The sequence below is a fragment of the Amyelois transitella genome, chromosome 8, assembly GCF_032362555.1.
Source record: "Amyelois transitella isolate CPQ chromosome 8, ilAmyTran1.1, whole genome shotgun sequence".
In the NCBI taxonomy this organism is placed as follows: Eukaryota; Metazoa; Arthropoda; class Insecta; order Lepidoptera; family Pyralidae; genus Amyelois; species Amyelois transitella.
In genome coordinates this window covers 6,200,238-6,216,385 of record NC_083511.1, presented here as the reverse complement: position 1 = coordinate 6,216,385, position 16,148 = coordinate 6,200,238, and the positions used below count along the sequence as shown (strand labels likewise).

The following is a 16,148-nucleotide window of genomic DNA, read 5'->3' as shown; positions in this document are numbered from 1 at the left end:
TTTAAACTTGGGATTCTTAGGCGATGAGCTAGCAACCTGTCAGTATTTGAATCTCAATTCTATCATTAAGCCAACCAACCGAACGTGGCCTATTTCTTTTCAAGATATGTTAGCTCTGTCTACACCGCTAGGGATAAAGACGTGAATACATATATGTATACTCGCACTGAAATTTATTCCTCATCAAATTTCAAAAAAAGATAAAAGAAATAGATTAATAAAAATATATAAATGAAGATCTGAAACCTTGGTAGGTAAAAACTAAAATTTATATTATAACATTTTCGAAAATTTCCGCGAGAACAAAGCTCTCATAACGGTTGCTTATAATATTGGAACTTTCAGTAAACTTAGAACACCTGTACTTACAGAGTCATTTTAGATTACACATACCAAATTATCTAATAAATTGTAAACAAATGGATGCTGTACACTACGCTGGCCTCCTTTTGATATTTATCGTCGAACAGTGCGTAAGCGCAGCTCAAGCTTAAACTTTGCTAAATACTTGTAATCCAGTACAAATTATGCGAATGGCGTATAACGTAAACCAGTGTAGATCACATTGCATTTTGTCGTGGCTCCATTATTCTATGTTGCTCCTATACTAACAACTATATCCATATAGAGAGTTTAGAATTCTTAAACACCGCAGTTCGCATCTGATTTTCTATGACTCCTAAAGGTTAGTCAAAATTTTAGCCTGACCCCGTATAAATTCTAAAGAAAAGTAAATTATAGATTAAGACGTGATTCATTAATAATACGAATGAAAATGTTTATTAATTCCTTCACATTCTTCAAAAATACACCACATGGTATAGATCTACCATGAATAATTCGGGTATCATTCTAAGTATGTTGATGTTATTGAAGGTTTTGTGTGCTTAAAACTTGTTTTATAAAAACGGCAATTTGAGAAGTCGGACCACGTTTTCGATTTCATTTTATTGAATGAACCATCACATCAGCTGATAGGGGCGGATATTACTCGACATAAGACTGCCAATTTGCTAGTATTTACAGACGATGAGCTTGCCTTTCTTACAAAGAATTTGGACTCTATCGGCAATTTGTTAGTTTGATTCGATTGGAAGTGTGAATTGGATTTAACGTTGTTCAATGGAGTTTTACATTTTTGTTAGGTTGGAGAAAATTTCTGTTCTCTGTCATGTTTTTCACAGTCACATTTTGCTAAAATGCTGGAGGTCTGCTTTATCTTATAATCTGACATGAAATACAAATATTTTTAAGTTGTTGATATTGCTTTTGTTCTTTAGATCCCTTTGTCGCCTACGACTATTACCAAGTGAGCCTATTGAAGACTTTTTGTGTTCTACCGAAAAGTACTTATACGACTTCGAGGGAAATTAACTCATCATCATCTTCCCAGGATTTTTCCCCATCATTTCTCTCCTGATTTATGCGCTGCTGCTGCTTATCACGTACAGATATTAAACACAAGCCATAGTGTCAATAATTTTCATAAGAAATAATCTACGAGTACATTGCCCTTTTAAATTATCACACAACAATAAACTACGCCAATAAATTAAACCGAAGAAACTTATTGATGCTTTTTTTCACACCGCAAGCGTCCAAACCGCCATAACAATAAGTTTATACAAAGATCGTCCATCAATCTGGACTGGAATCAAATGTCTAGCAGATTTATCTAAGGCTGGCTGCGACTAGTTAAGATGTCGACGAACTTACAACGGGCGTCCGCAAACTTTTTCAATAGCAATGTTTTGCAGACAGTCGCTCAAGCTTAGGGTTCCTTTAGTTAGTTTAGCTAATGATTGTATCGACGACTGTAGGTACTATGATTAGTTGAAAACTAAAATTAATTTTATCACACTTGGAACTTTGAATATTTATAAAAAGTTTGTTACCGCTTGTACTAAACTTAGTTTTAAGTAATTTATTCGACTTCAACCAATATTGTGCAACTAAAAGATATTACAATTATAAAGGGACTTTCGAGATGTCCCTTTTAATGAATAAAAATTTAAAATTTTAATTTAAGTTTAAACCTTAGGCCACCAAAATCCTACAACAAAAGCAGGTTCATCTACGTAGCCAATGCAAATGATCATTCCTGTAAAATATTGTTAAAAAATAAATTTATTTTATAACTTGACATTCAACTATTTTGCAAATATTAACTAAATTCAGAGAAACTACAACAAATCAAATAAAATCTCCACGTCTCGCTTCACGAATCACATTTCGCAGTTGAGTCGAATAAATTCTTCCGACCGAATGCCAAGTGTTGGACTCCTAACTGAAAGGCATAAAATTTACTTATTCATCGGATGCCTGAATTCATGCCGTGGAAATTTTCAATGCTTTTGAATAAATCACTGCAGAAATGTGATCATTCTTTCAGGCAATAGTTCCACGTACAGTGTGGTTCCCGGCAGCAAAAAAAAAAAAGAATAGGACCACCCATCTCTTTCCCATGGATGTGGTAAAAGGCGATTGAAGAGTAGGCTTATAAACTTGGGATTCTCTTAGGCGATGGGCTATTATGGGAGCTGTCATTTTTTGAATCTCAATTTAATCAGTAAGCCAAACAGCTGAACGTTGCCTTTTTAATATGAGTCTTTTTAAGACTGTCGACTCTGTCTACCCCGCAAAAGATATATACAGTCAGAATATGTATGTATGTGTATACATAGTTTAATATAAGTTGAAAGAACTTTACATTATGTTTTTACCTACGCATTTTTTTAATGTATCTCCGTCTGCCTCGAAAAAAAATATATGCGAGTACATTTTTAAATACCAAGTGCTTGGTCAAATAAATCGCTAATGATAAATACTTAGATGCATAAATCTGTGAGGTCGGGACTCTGTCCATTCATTATCAATTTCTTATGGACTTAATGGTTATAAGTTTTTGAACACCAAACTAAATAATTGAAATTAGTAGGTTTATCATTTTGATATATTGGTTTTTGGAAACGACAATTCACGTCAAATTGAATAAAGCTTCCAACTTACACCAAGTTGTAAGTTTTATCTAGTACCTATCTATAGTAATAAGTTTTAGCTAGTATCGATAACCTCACTTTTTTGTGCTCACTCTTTCGGTCCAATTTAAAGTAATTACGTTATATCAATAAAATTAATTTTAGTAATGGGACACTACAGAAATCATGTTACTTTACAATACATCCCCACAGTAAAAATTACCGGAATATTAGTTTATAATAACCTCTGCTGGTTCTCTGTTAGTCAGTCTCTCAACTCTGTTAGTTGATAATTTAGAGCATTCATGACATTGACAATGAAAAAATGAAAACAAAACAGAGTGTGTTTGCAAATGAAAAAAAATTGAACATACTGTTTAGTTGTATAGTTAACTAATTAAATTTTGTCTGCAGGTATAATTGTTTTATTTCTAATGTGTATTTTGTTGATTTTAGTTCAATTTTGTGGAAATACCTATTGATCACACAGAAAGACATTAAAAATACTATAGGTGTAGGCAGATATTGTTAATAATAATTAAAGTTATAAACTAGCGTGAACTATAGCGCAGTATAGGTACTCGTATACAATTAGATCCGAATGTTTACCGTGAGTTGATGGAGGGCTAAATGATCCGATTAACATCAAGGACTGAGATATAATTTCTGAATTACAGAACTTGTTATCATTTGTCTTCACTCACGACATTCGCCAGATTGCTTTAGATAGCTATTCTGTCTTGTTAAGTGGCAATGTTTTTTTAAGTACCAATAACAATATAACTTGACAATTTACTAGATATTATATGATAAGTACATACAATTACAATAGGTAAATATAACACTGACTTTTTCCATATGTAACGACCCTGTGGAAAGGCCTGTGATTCCTCGAATTAATGTTTACCTTCACAACCTTCTAACAAAATGAAACTGAAGAATGTATATAAATGTTTAATAAAGAAATGCGATTTTAACAAGAGCTATATGTAGAGTGAAGGATCGGCTCGGCGATGAAGTCTCAAGCGGCGTCTTGCGCGCGCAGACATCGTTCTTAGTTTTTCAAATTCAAACGGCACGCCACAACCCTATTAGAAACATTATTACAGATATTTGATTTGTTGTTTTGGTTTACAATTATTCTCCTATTTTGTTTTAAATCGTCCATTACAAAATACTAATTTACAATCAGTTCATCCATAGGACTCCAGCCTTGGCAACGGCAAATGAGCAATGGGATTTTTTTTAAAACTACTTATTATGGGTTATCACGGTCATAGTTTTTTAAAGCAAGCTTCTTACACCCGAAAAAGCCATGACTATTCCATGCGCATTCCATGTAATATTTTTTTTTTAATGATAGTTGTTTTTTTCCAGGATGCCTCGGCGCGTTGTCAGCAGGAGTTGCGCTGGCCCTGTCTCCAGTCACCGTAGCCCTGTGCGTGCGCAAGTCGACCAGGGTCACAGCAGTAGTGGGGGGACTGGTCGCGGCTCTGGGTTGCTTGTTCACCTCCTTTGCTACACAGTTCCATCAACTGTTCTTCAGTTACGGTCAGTTCTGATTCAATTTTAGTTATGACCCTTGGCACAGGCCCGTTTTTAAATTTTAGATGTAAACCTAATGGCCCACGTGTAAAAATTAGGTTAATTATTTGCAAATGATTGATCACAGAATAAAAATTTAACATTATGGAAAATCCAGTAAAAACTATAAAGTACTTATTTCATTATAAATTTGTTAGTAAATTCTTCATACTTGATCTTCCTTTCATTCTGTGTCATGTGGCTTCTCTTCTTTTTCCTACCGAGTAACCTTGATTGCGCCTTTTGACCATGATTCTGGATGTGGTAACTCAAGTTTTTATACTAAGCAACGCCCGTCTAACTTCCTCAACCTTTGCAGGGGAATCGGGAAAAAAAACGTAAACTAGCAGTAAAAGATTATGGAACCGAAGACCCGTGCAAAATATATTCACATCAATGACTCAGTTAACAGAGCACCAAGAAATATGTAAACAAAAACATCGATTTGTGTTCCTGTCGGCGTTGTGTAGAAAAATGCAACTTGACATTATTGTTGATTCAATAGGTCAGCTTAAAATGCTGAACAGGTTTTGATTTTTAACATTTCTGCATTTTATTTAAGTATATTGAGCCATAGTCATTTCATCAACTGTAGAAGCAAGTTATATAGTCACTTTTATCCAGCCTAATTAGAGGCATGTTTATTTAAGTCGACTGTTGTAAAATGTGTAATTAAAGCGACAAATCTGCTACGAATGTCTGAAGTGTGTTGTAAAATACACAAGTAAATTAAACTGGAGTTGTGGCATGTCTTAATCTTGTTGCATCTATGAAACTAATGTTACAATCCCGTATTAATTACTGAAAGCACTACAAATGATTACTCGCAAAGACCTATGTTTTTTTCCAACCCGTTGTTAAACAAGTGATTAATTTGCACCTCACCTCATTGAAGAGGAGCCCAGGGTATGCCTTAAACCATGTATCCTAGATTGGGTGAGTCAGGTTTTTACATAAAGCGACGCCTAGCGTAAGCCTAACCCGAATTGGGTCTATGGTTACACATTCAGATGCCTGAGTGCAGGTTTCCTCACCGTAAAAGCATTGGTTAGTATTCAAACTAATGTAGATATGTAGACAGCTTTGAAAATAGTCAATGAATATACCATTGACTATTTTCAAAGATGGCCGAGGTGGGATTTGAACCCGTGCCTTTCTGCGCATCACGCATTTTAACCTGGTGTTTCTATATCTATCCACATATACACAGGTTCCGAGCTCTATTAAACTTGCACCTTCCTGTACTATAATTAAAAATTAAAGTGTAATCTGCACTGTGTGTACATATATAAAAGATTGTTTCAAAGATAAAAAAATAATGTTTTGTAAATAAAACAAAAAAGGAACCCTTATACAATTTTCACCAAAGTACAACTTTAAAACCAAATATACAAACGAGGCAATATAAAGTTATGGAATATCAATTAGTATGATGCCAACAATAACAATAAATAATACAATCCGCTCTCACTCGCGACATATCAATGCATTATCATAAAATAAATAAATCGGAACGTTAATGCAGCCGAAACTGCGAGGCACGTATTTTCTGACAACTCAATTTATTTTGTCACATCCATACCCCACGACATAAATTATGGCCATGAACGGAACCCTATAGGTTATCTTTATGTTATTAATTTATTTATTTGTTAATTCTTTCATACATATATTGCCTTACCAATAACATGCTAATATGACAACAAAGCAACATACAGATATGCCTACCATTAGTGCCGCTCAATACCTATTCTCACATGCTTCTTTCCAATAGGCGGTATATTAATACCTACATACACATAATCACGTGTTTATCCCTGACGGGATAGGCAGTGCTAACAGTCTTGCAAAGGCTGAAAGACCACTTTCAGCTGTAAGGTTTAGTGATAAAATGATGAGATTCAAACCTAAAAGTAGAATCCCAAGCTTATTAGTCCATCCCTTAGTCGCCTTTTACGACATCTATAGGAAAGAGATGGAGCGGTCATAATTACGGTCAGAAGCATACTGCATCAAATAATGTAGATTAACTATAAAATTGTTGAAAAGTGGGTAATCTTCCTTAGTTTATGATTCTACTACTCGTATTTGTTATTGATTTGCAACTTAAAGATTCATAATGTTATAATGTGATTGTAAATCAAAACAAATGTAAAGATTATATGTATCTGTTGTTTGTTCATTTATACCTGAGACCAGTTTGTCGCGACTTCAAAGGGTTAATTGGTTCTTAAAGTTAATAAACGGATATTATAACATCTGCAATTACATACAAATGTCCTGTAATATTCCGGTTTGCAGTCATTACATCAATCCTTTTTCGTATGAACCAACGATGTCATCAAAATGAAGATGTACGATACAGTCCACTCGGAATGATATTAAAATTTTTTGAAAATAATAATATCATATCAATCCTACTACTATTATAAAGGCGAAAGTTTGTATGGATGTTTGTTACTCTTTCACGCAAAAACTACTGAACCGATTACCATGAAATTTGGTATGTAGGTAGCTGAAGACCCAGAATAACACATAGGCTACTTTTTATCCCAGAGTTCCCGCGGGATTGATAGGGTTTCCATGCGGACGAAGTCGCGGGCGGCCTCTAGTATGAAATATACGAAATACCTACACAATATACCAAAGCGATAACTATATGGATAAGAACAATAAGGCATTTATAAACTCTGAAACTTTTTTTTATCACAAAGGGCAGTTCAAACTCTCTTTTATTACGTTTATTGATTAGAATCAATACTGTTTCAACGCAGTCCATTTTAAAGAGTTTACATTCTTATACAACAGTTATATGGCAAGGTGTGCCAAGTGGGCGCCGCCCCGTCACTGAGCGAGGACCATTGAGTTTTACGTCCAGCGTTCTTCAAAACTTTGACTATTTAAAAGCGAGAGGTTCCCTTGTTCAAGAAGATCTTATTCGTGCTGAATGCAGTTGTACAAAAATATCGGTTTCAACGTTGTCTGCTACATAAATGCAAGTGGTGGCTTACTGTATTTTCCAAGATAATACGTTGGCGTCCAGCGCGACATTAGCATTTAAATTGGGACGATGCACGCCGCACTTTTGATTTTCCGCTGCCAACAGTTCATAACGATACCAGATGATGTTTAGTATTGAGATGCCAGTTGGTGGTGTAATAATAATTAACATACTCAGTATTAACTCGTTAATTGAATTTCTTGACCAGAAAATTAAAACATACACTTTTAAAAAAAAATCATTTGTCTATAAAAATTAAAAAATAATTTATGCGAGTATACCTACTTAACATCTGATATTTTTTAAATAACATCGATTGCTTACGTATTTCCTGAATAACTTGGATTATAAACCGTTGATATACTATGCCTTTACAGTTTTCTAGAATAATTCAGTGCGCTCACCTCCGTTATCATATTACTGAAGAACTGGCCCCTGCATAGATCAGGGTTGGACATACATCGTATAAACTTAAATAGTAACTTAAATAGCACCTTAGGTGTGACAAAGTTTTAATAACATCCAGCAGATGAAAACATTAGAAGTAATGACTATGGCTGTAACAAGTTGGCACAGAGCACAGATGCAACTAGGGCGGCCATAGTAGGTGTAGATAAAGCGCGGGAAACTGCCACTACGATGCACTTTATTTGACAGTTACGTGGTAACACCGCCAATATGCGATTTTAAAATGTTTAAGGTACAGAAAAAAATGTCATTTGTAGTTTGCTTAGGTACTCTGAATAAGCTGAGCTTAGAATGCATATTAACATACATACATATAATCACATCTTTATCTCTTACAGGGTATACAGAGCAAACAATGTCTAATATTATATAACTAATTAGTCTTTTTGAGATTTTATATAGGTAACAGAGGCTAATAATAATATAGGCTAGCAACCTATCACTTGAATCTCAACTCCAGGTGAACGTGGTCTTTCAGTCATTTCGAGGTTCTTTCTATCTCGAAAAAGGGATTAAGACGTGATTATTGTACCGATGTATTCAAAAATATATAACACGAATTCGTAAACTTTATATTCTCTTTATTTTGTACTCCTGGATATAACATTATCCGATACGGCTGCTATGAAAATGCCGGGAATTGCCCGGATAACCTAAATAAGCGAAACCATCCCTATTTATATGTAGCTGACAAAAAAACTCGTTGCTGTGACAGCACATTTGATATAAACACATTCTTTTTATAACTTCACAATTCTGTAAATGTGTCATGAATATAAAATGATAAAATCGATATTACGATACATAAATACGAGTATATTGTATAGTGGACCAACAGGATAAAATAATGACAAGTAATCCCGTAATTCAAGGATTTTTTATTAAGACTAGATTTTGTTTTCACTGTAGCGGGTACTGTAGGTATTTCGAGCTCGACCGCCTCACATTATCTTACTTAAATTCTTTATATTTTTAATAAAATACTTAAATGTCACTTTACAATGAAAGAATCAGTCACCTGAAGATATTAACATAATATGAATGAGAGGAAGAGGAAACAAAAGATGCCGCCATTTATCCAGATTTCATCTGTGGTTGTGTTCCGTACTCACGATACACGTGAGATAGACTAACAGATGGAATTATAGATTACGTAAGTAGTTATTATTTTTATTCAATCCTTTACATCTCAAGCTGATGTTATTTGAGTCGTGAATCAAAATCAAAGCAACATATATTTTTAATTTTTGTTTTTTTTTAGGTTTTAATAGAACAACAAAGCCAGAATGTGGAAAGAACCGAATTTACTTATCCCGCGTTAGGAAGTTGAAAGAAATAAGGGATTACAGAGTTACCTACTTTTTTAAAAGAGGTCTAAAGTCTATGCATATGTACCTACAAATGCATAGACTTTAGATATGTATGCACTACCTATATCACTGAACGTACTCAGCGAATCACTGAACCAAGACCATACACATATTGTAGTTGCTTTTTGAGTTAAGAGGTGTGAATTCTGTGATGTCACAATAAATTATATTTCTTTTCTCTTTCTTTCTACGCAGTAGATTCTCGCGTCTGTGTTATGTTATGTGACTGTGAAAACAAAAAATAAATAAAAAAACAACAGTAACATATATGTCCGCAATATTTAATTTCGCTGAACTAAACTTTTAACAAGATATTTTACAAGGTGCAAAAGGAGGAATGTTCCTGAATATCAATAGTCTTAAATATTTGGATAAAAAAACCTTACTAGGATATTAAATCTAATAAAGCCTTTAGATATATAAAAAGTCAAGGCTTCTTCCGAAAAATGATCCCTGTACCATACAGCCTCCATTATATCACGTAAACAAACCAGTCCCATGTTTACGTCAACTAAAAGGATTGTTCACCAACTGAAAATTATTATCTGACATTATTTATTATCACATCTTATGGGCTGAGTGCTAACTATATGCCTAGCCAAGGTACAGTTATAAGCATATAATTCTGATTGATATAAGACTATAGAAATTATAAGTACTGGTAAATGTGACGACGCAACTCTGTTGTGACACCATAACATAATGCATCCTAATTCTGGAATGTATTTGATAGCATCACAACTGCCCACAAAACTTCGTGCGATATAAAATGACGACACATTGATATATGGAATTTCTATTGTCTTATAAGTATTTCGATTTCTATGGGTATACTAGTAAGTGTAGTTGTTTCCTCAAAGTCTAAATGTAAACGACAAAATTAGGCCGTTTGGTTTAAGGAAAAATAGAGTAAAACAACTTAAACTCTTCCATGCAATTTTTAAATCATACCTTGGTTTTCAAGTTTAAGGGTACAAACTTTGTACCTTGTACCCTTAAACTTGAAACCGACACGTCGTCGACCACTAAAGCCGCGTACACACCAGACCAACTAAGGCTTACGAAATGGGTTCACTAGCTTTCGTTGGTTTTATATGGTAGGTTTGGAAAACACCAATGCCTTGCATAAAGATATGCAATGCAGCGTACCAGCAAGGCAAAAGAGCGTGCGCGCTAACCTTTCCTTTCTGTGTAAACAGAGCTTAAAGTAGATAAAAAATGTCTTTGGTGGATACCTAACTTAATGGCAAGTCGAATTCACGTATACCTTCATGAGGGCGGTTCAAAGCCCCGGTGAGAGTGCACAGGCGCCAGTATCGATAATATCACGCGTCTGTATTGAATGAGTGATATTTGGTACTGGTATCGTATCAATACAATCTTTATAGGTACCTCCCTACCGTCACTCTGCATCCCAAGCGCCTTGTTTTACGATATGAGTCAGCGTTTTTATTTAAGATCGACATAAAAATATTTTCGGGTACATATTGAACTTTATACCTAAACAAAATGTTTATAGCCCATGTTAGTGCTAGTAGTTTCCGGTAAAATAAGTAAGGACCACTCCGTCTCGTTCCCATGGATGCCGTAAAAGGCGCCTAGGGGATAGGCTTATAAGTTTGGGATTCTTCTTTTAGGCGATGAGCTAGCAACGTACTCTAGTCACTATTTAAATCTGAATTCTATCATTAAACCAAAGAGCTGAACGTGGCCTATCAGACATTTCCAATACTTTTGGCACTGTACCGCAAGCGATATAGACGTGATTATATGTATGTATGTACAATTAAATATATCAATATTCTCATTATAGGATATCTCATTGCATTATAAAAATTGCATATTAAAAAATCTTTAAATGTCCAACACAGGGACAGTCGTAGGCGTGGGGGTAGGCTTAACCCGGGACTGTTCCACGCTGATGGTAGCCCAGTACTTCAAGAGGAGACGAGAGCTGGTGGAGATCTTCATTGTGAGCGGCAGTGGACTCGGGATAGCAGTCATGTCGACGTTCATCAAAGGTGCTATAAGGTAGGTGTATTTCTATCTCTTTCTGCTCTCGTTGCAGTGATGGTTCTCGGCAATAGTCTTTAAATAGGATTTCTCAATCTAATTGCCATTGATGTCGTGAAAGACGAGTAAGCCGAGGCGAGTACACGAGCCGCGTACGAACCTCAATAAATTTGAATAGTAGCAGTCACTTAAGGACTAAAGTCGTCGAGTATCCAAGATTTGCGAAGCCTGAATTGAAGGGACCTTGGCACATTCATCTAGTGCAGCATTTACAATGATCCAATATGGGTGAGCTTCCCCCGAAAAGGTTGCGGAGGTTAGACGGAAGTCGCTTGTGTAAAAACCTATCTTCTTTACGGAGAGGTCAGGATGATTTCAGAGAGGTCAGAATTGCAACCCGTATTTCCGCCAGAAGGAAAAATAGAATTTTAATATTTCTCTCTCTCTCCCTCCCTCCCTTTATAGAGTATTCTGGTAACATTATCTGTTACTCAAAAGTGTTTGATTATTAACTAAGAAATATTTTACTGAGTCTAAAAGATAGGTCTGGTAAAGTTTAGCAGTCCTGCGTGCCTGTTTTAAAACTTGAGAATAAATCTATATAATTTTTTACTTTGCATCCGGTAGATAATAAATTTATTCTTGGATCAGAAAATCGTAAATTTTGAACACGGAAAATTTGCTGAACCAAACAATTCTGTGTACTTGATTATCTTGAGTGTTCGTAAAATACAGACCAATAAAACAAGTAGGTACTTCATAACTATTTCATCTTCACCACAACAATGTCTGGTGCAGTCATAAAATAACCGCTGTGTAAAAGCTAAATTATTTTCGAACACGCATAAAATTGATATCAAAACGCATCATTAAATTCATAAAATACGAATTTATTATTTAGCTTCTTCACCAGTTTTACGCGGTTTTACAAAAAACCTTACTTTAAAATGATCATCAATATTTTTATGTTTTGTATACGAAAGTATTCTTTTCGTACCTACCTAGTTAAGTAGTTGAAAGAATAAATAAAAGCTAGAAATAAGTACGGTGAATAAAGTTTTCTGGTAGTCTTATTAACTTCCTACATTAGACACACTTCTAATTTCATTGTACCTAGCTTAATTATAATTAGTGAACGTATCAAAACATTTTCAGGGCAATTGGCTGGCGACTAGGATTGCAGGCTGTCACAGGAGTAGTGTTCGTTACTTTCATATTAGGCACCTTCTACCGTTCGGCGTCTCTGTACCACCCACAACGACGGGCAATCCTCCACCTGAAAAATCAGAATAAGATCAAACGGAAGATGAAAGACAGGAACAAGTCCGATGATCGTCAGCCATTCTTTGATTTCTCTACCCTGAAATCAAAAACAGTGAGGATCCTGCTCATGTCTACGGGGATTTCAGCATTTGGGATCAACACGCCGATATTTTATTTGGCTTACCATGCTGAGCAAGAAGGTAAATTACATTTGGAAATATTTAATTGAATGAAAAACATTCATAGGTAATTATCTCGCCTCTTACCTGAAAGGGTAGCCAAAGAGTCCGCGTTTACTGCAATCTTTATATATGTATGTATAAGCTTGTTTAAGTACACAACTGATTTCTTACGCAAAGTGCATTTAAAATTTAGATAACTGTACAAATACAAAAATAAATAATTGTATTACCTCATTAAGATACTTTCTTTAATAAAATTATATTTACTGGATCTCATTCTTGCTAAAATTATTTGTAATGTTGGCTTAACATAAGCTTTTTCTTATCTTAAATAGGCTTGTCCACTTCCGGATTACATTTAGGCAATAAACCTGCTTTACGACTATGATAATATTATCAGAGGGGTAGTAAACAAACATAATGTGTTTCGATTAGGTGTAAATAATATTTATTGATCATATAAAACTAGAGAAATAGAAAAATATCCCACTCGTTCACTCACAGTGCAAGGTATATTGTAATAAAAATTTTATGGCAGATTTAAGTGGGGTTTTCATTACCTACAATAATTGACGCCTTTTAATTTTATTTATTATGAGCTTTGTCTCGGAGCTTCGTTTTTTCCAGCCTGAAGGTTCCTCATCAACATAAGATCAGAAATTTAATAGTTTTTCTTTCTAAAAATTACAAAACCTTAAATAAGTATCTCTTTTTTTATACTACTGATATATCGTTATAATAAAATTAAAATTGTGCATTATTATGAATATGTAATTAAGAAGTACGAGTATAGAAAACGATTACCTACAAAGGTTTGTTTATCACAAACTGAACAGTACTAAAAAAATACATTTTTTTTTACAGGTTTGGGAGACACAGCAGAACTTCTCCAAGCGTACTTGGGGTTAGCATGGGCAGTAGGATGTGCTGCGTTCGGTCTACTCGTCCGGCAGAACTCGGCCGAGTGCCGCATCGCGAGGCAGTATCTTACGCAAGCCGCTGTGTTCGTCTGCGGCTTGGCGACTATGGCGCTAACGGCAGTCGAAGGATCCTATAGAGGATATGTTATGTTTGCTTGGGTCTATGGTAAGTGTAATTTAGTCAGTGCCCTGGGCCGCTAGTATTTACTTTTTATTATACCGTTCAAAATCACTTACTCCGCACATTCATCTTACCCACAAAAATCCTAATTATTTTGCTATCTTTCCTACCTAAGTATAGATTGTTTTCACTGCTCTTCATAGAGAAAAATGAGTCTATGGACAATTAACGTTCCAGGCATATTTTGTGGCGGCTACCACTATTCGCTGAAGATGTACACTTATGAACGAGTGAGGTCACGGAACTTCGCCAGGGCTTGGGGCTTCGTGCAGTGCTCACAGGCTGTGCCCATTGCAATAGGCGTGCCTTTGTCAGGTAGGTTTTATTATCATTTTCCCTTTCTTATAACGTACTCCTCATTTAATATCTTTCTCTCTCTATGTCTGTCATTCTCTCATATATCTAACTTAACAACTGGCAACTTGACTAGGTACGGCCTTCTCGACAGTTGACTTAAAAGTGGATTTGCCACAAATTACTTACCTAAAGATATATAACATAAGTAAGTGATACCTGTCAAGCAAAAAATGCTCTCTCTTTTAAATAGGTACCTACGACTTTCTCAAGCCCTTGCAAAGCATATGGCTTGGCCTACTTTTACCGCAATAGTTAAATAATTTGTGACAAAAGTTCTTATTAGATTTTTATTTTATACAATTTGTTTCGTTTAGTTTTTCAGAAAATTAAAATTAGACATGTTACATACTTTAAAGAATTTTCACAATAATTTCAGGTTACATCAACGTAGGTTGCGGCGGGAAGGCTGGATACTATTTTAGTTCAACGTGCTCACTTATCGGCTCGCTGTCTCTCTTCTGCATAGATCTTCACAGGCGTAGCGTAGCGCATAAACACACCAAGTAAGAATTTAATATTTCACTTTTAGTTTTTAAGTTTACTTACCAGCTAAAAACTTAAACTTGTCCTGAAAAGTGAATCGTGTGGAACAAGTAACGCCATCTAGTGGGCAACACCTTAATTAAAAATAAGAACAACGCCATCTTTTAGTAATGAGATAAATAAAAGAGAATGCATCATGGCGCGAAACTCGAACAATAGGTACAGTATTTCTCATTCCTGCTTTAATTTACTTTCTGTGAAAACTTGTTCTATTTCTATCTCAATTTTGTTGTTTACAACAATTATAAATAATTCATCATGCTAAAGAGCCCCAGGAAATCTTTACTCGTTTCTTCGCGGATGAATTTCCTTTTCCGTCAAGCCCATTACTTCGTTCCCGCAACAGATTTAAGACGTAGTAAAATAGTTTACATTGCAGAGAAAATGGCGGCACTGTGAATTGCGAGTCTGCTTGTGGTCCACGCCGCAGTGGCAGCCGGGACCGGGAGCCCCGCACCGCCACTGGCGCTGCCACCGCATTAGGTAATAAGTACTGCCTAAACTTTTCAAATCAAAGATATATAGTGTACTAGGTAGTAACTTTACTTTCGCTATTTATGAACTATTGCTTTAAAGGAATCCAATTCCGAATGGAGCCTATCGTTGCAAGTTTGATGATTTGCTTTGAGGACGAGAGCTTTATTCATACACCAAAAGAAGTACTCCAAATATCAAAATTACGAAACCAATTGTATAAGATACTAATTAATAATGTACCAAGCCACCTGTATCAACCTTGACAAAGTGTTTTACCACATGTATAAATAGAGTGGATAGTGGTTAATATTTATTTTAAAAACGAATATTTATATTTAACTTTTACATAATGCTAAAAAAATATGCTTTCGTTAGATACGTGGTATTAAATTTTGTTACCACAACTCACACCTATAAATTATAAAGGTGTGTTACGTAACGACGAAACTTTATTATTAGACTGGTCACTTCGCTATGCTCCAGTAAGCTGGCATTGACATGATTGCATGCATTGCTGCTTGCAATTTACCTTAAAAGGGGTCAACACACTTCATATTATCACGATAACATTAATTTACGTGCTTACTTAATCTTATGTAAACATGTTATCTTACTACGTCTACAATTTATTTAAAAAACGAAGAGACCAATTAATTGACCCATTGATTTCAATTTGCCAACAAGTTAAATCAAAATGAGAATCAATGAGAAATTTAAGGCATGGCAGATACACATGGTATTAACAGGAAAGTGACAGGTTAATGTCGCCCACTAGCCATATCTCTTTACCAGTTTGATTTGCGCCAGTGGC

At 35.1% G+C, this 16,148-nt stretch overlaps 1 protein-coding gene across 2 annotated transcripts in view; it reads left to right on the top strand.

The window, feature by feature from the left end:
- The window catches only part of LOC106136933 (monocarboxylate transporter 10), a 96,008-nt gene that overhangs the window by 74,638 nt on the left and 5,222 nt on the right, over nucleotides 1-16,148 (top strand). The window contains exons 4-10 of one of the 2 annotated variants that reach the window (XM_013337614.2): nucleotides 4,356-4,529; nucleotides 11,273-11,432; nucleotides 12,570-12,877; nucleotides 13,724-13,945; nucleotides 14,138-14,275; nucleotides 14,694-14,820; nucleotides 15,240-15,343. In XM_013337614.2, coding sequence (XP_013193068.2) covers nucleotides 4,356-4,529; nucleotides 11,273-11,432; nucleotides 12,570-12,877; nucleotides 13,724-13,945; nucleotides 14,138-14,275; nucleotides 14,694-14,820; nucleotides 15,240-15,343 — 1,233 coding nt within the window. Of the gene's footprint in view, nucleotides 1-4,355; nucleotides 4,530-11,272; nucleotides 11,433-12,569; nucleotides 12,878-13,723; nucleotides 13,946-14,137; nucleotides 14,276-14,693; nucleotides 14,821-15,227; nucleotides 15,344-16,148 lie in introns of both variants that reach the window. The other variant, XM_060945458.1, reaches the window with a different exon arrangement.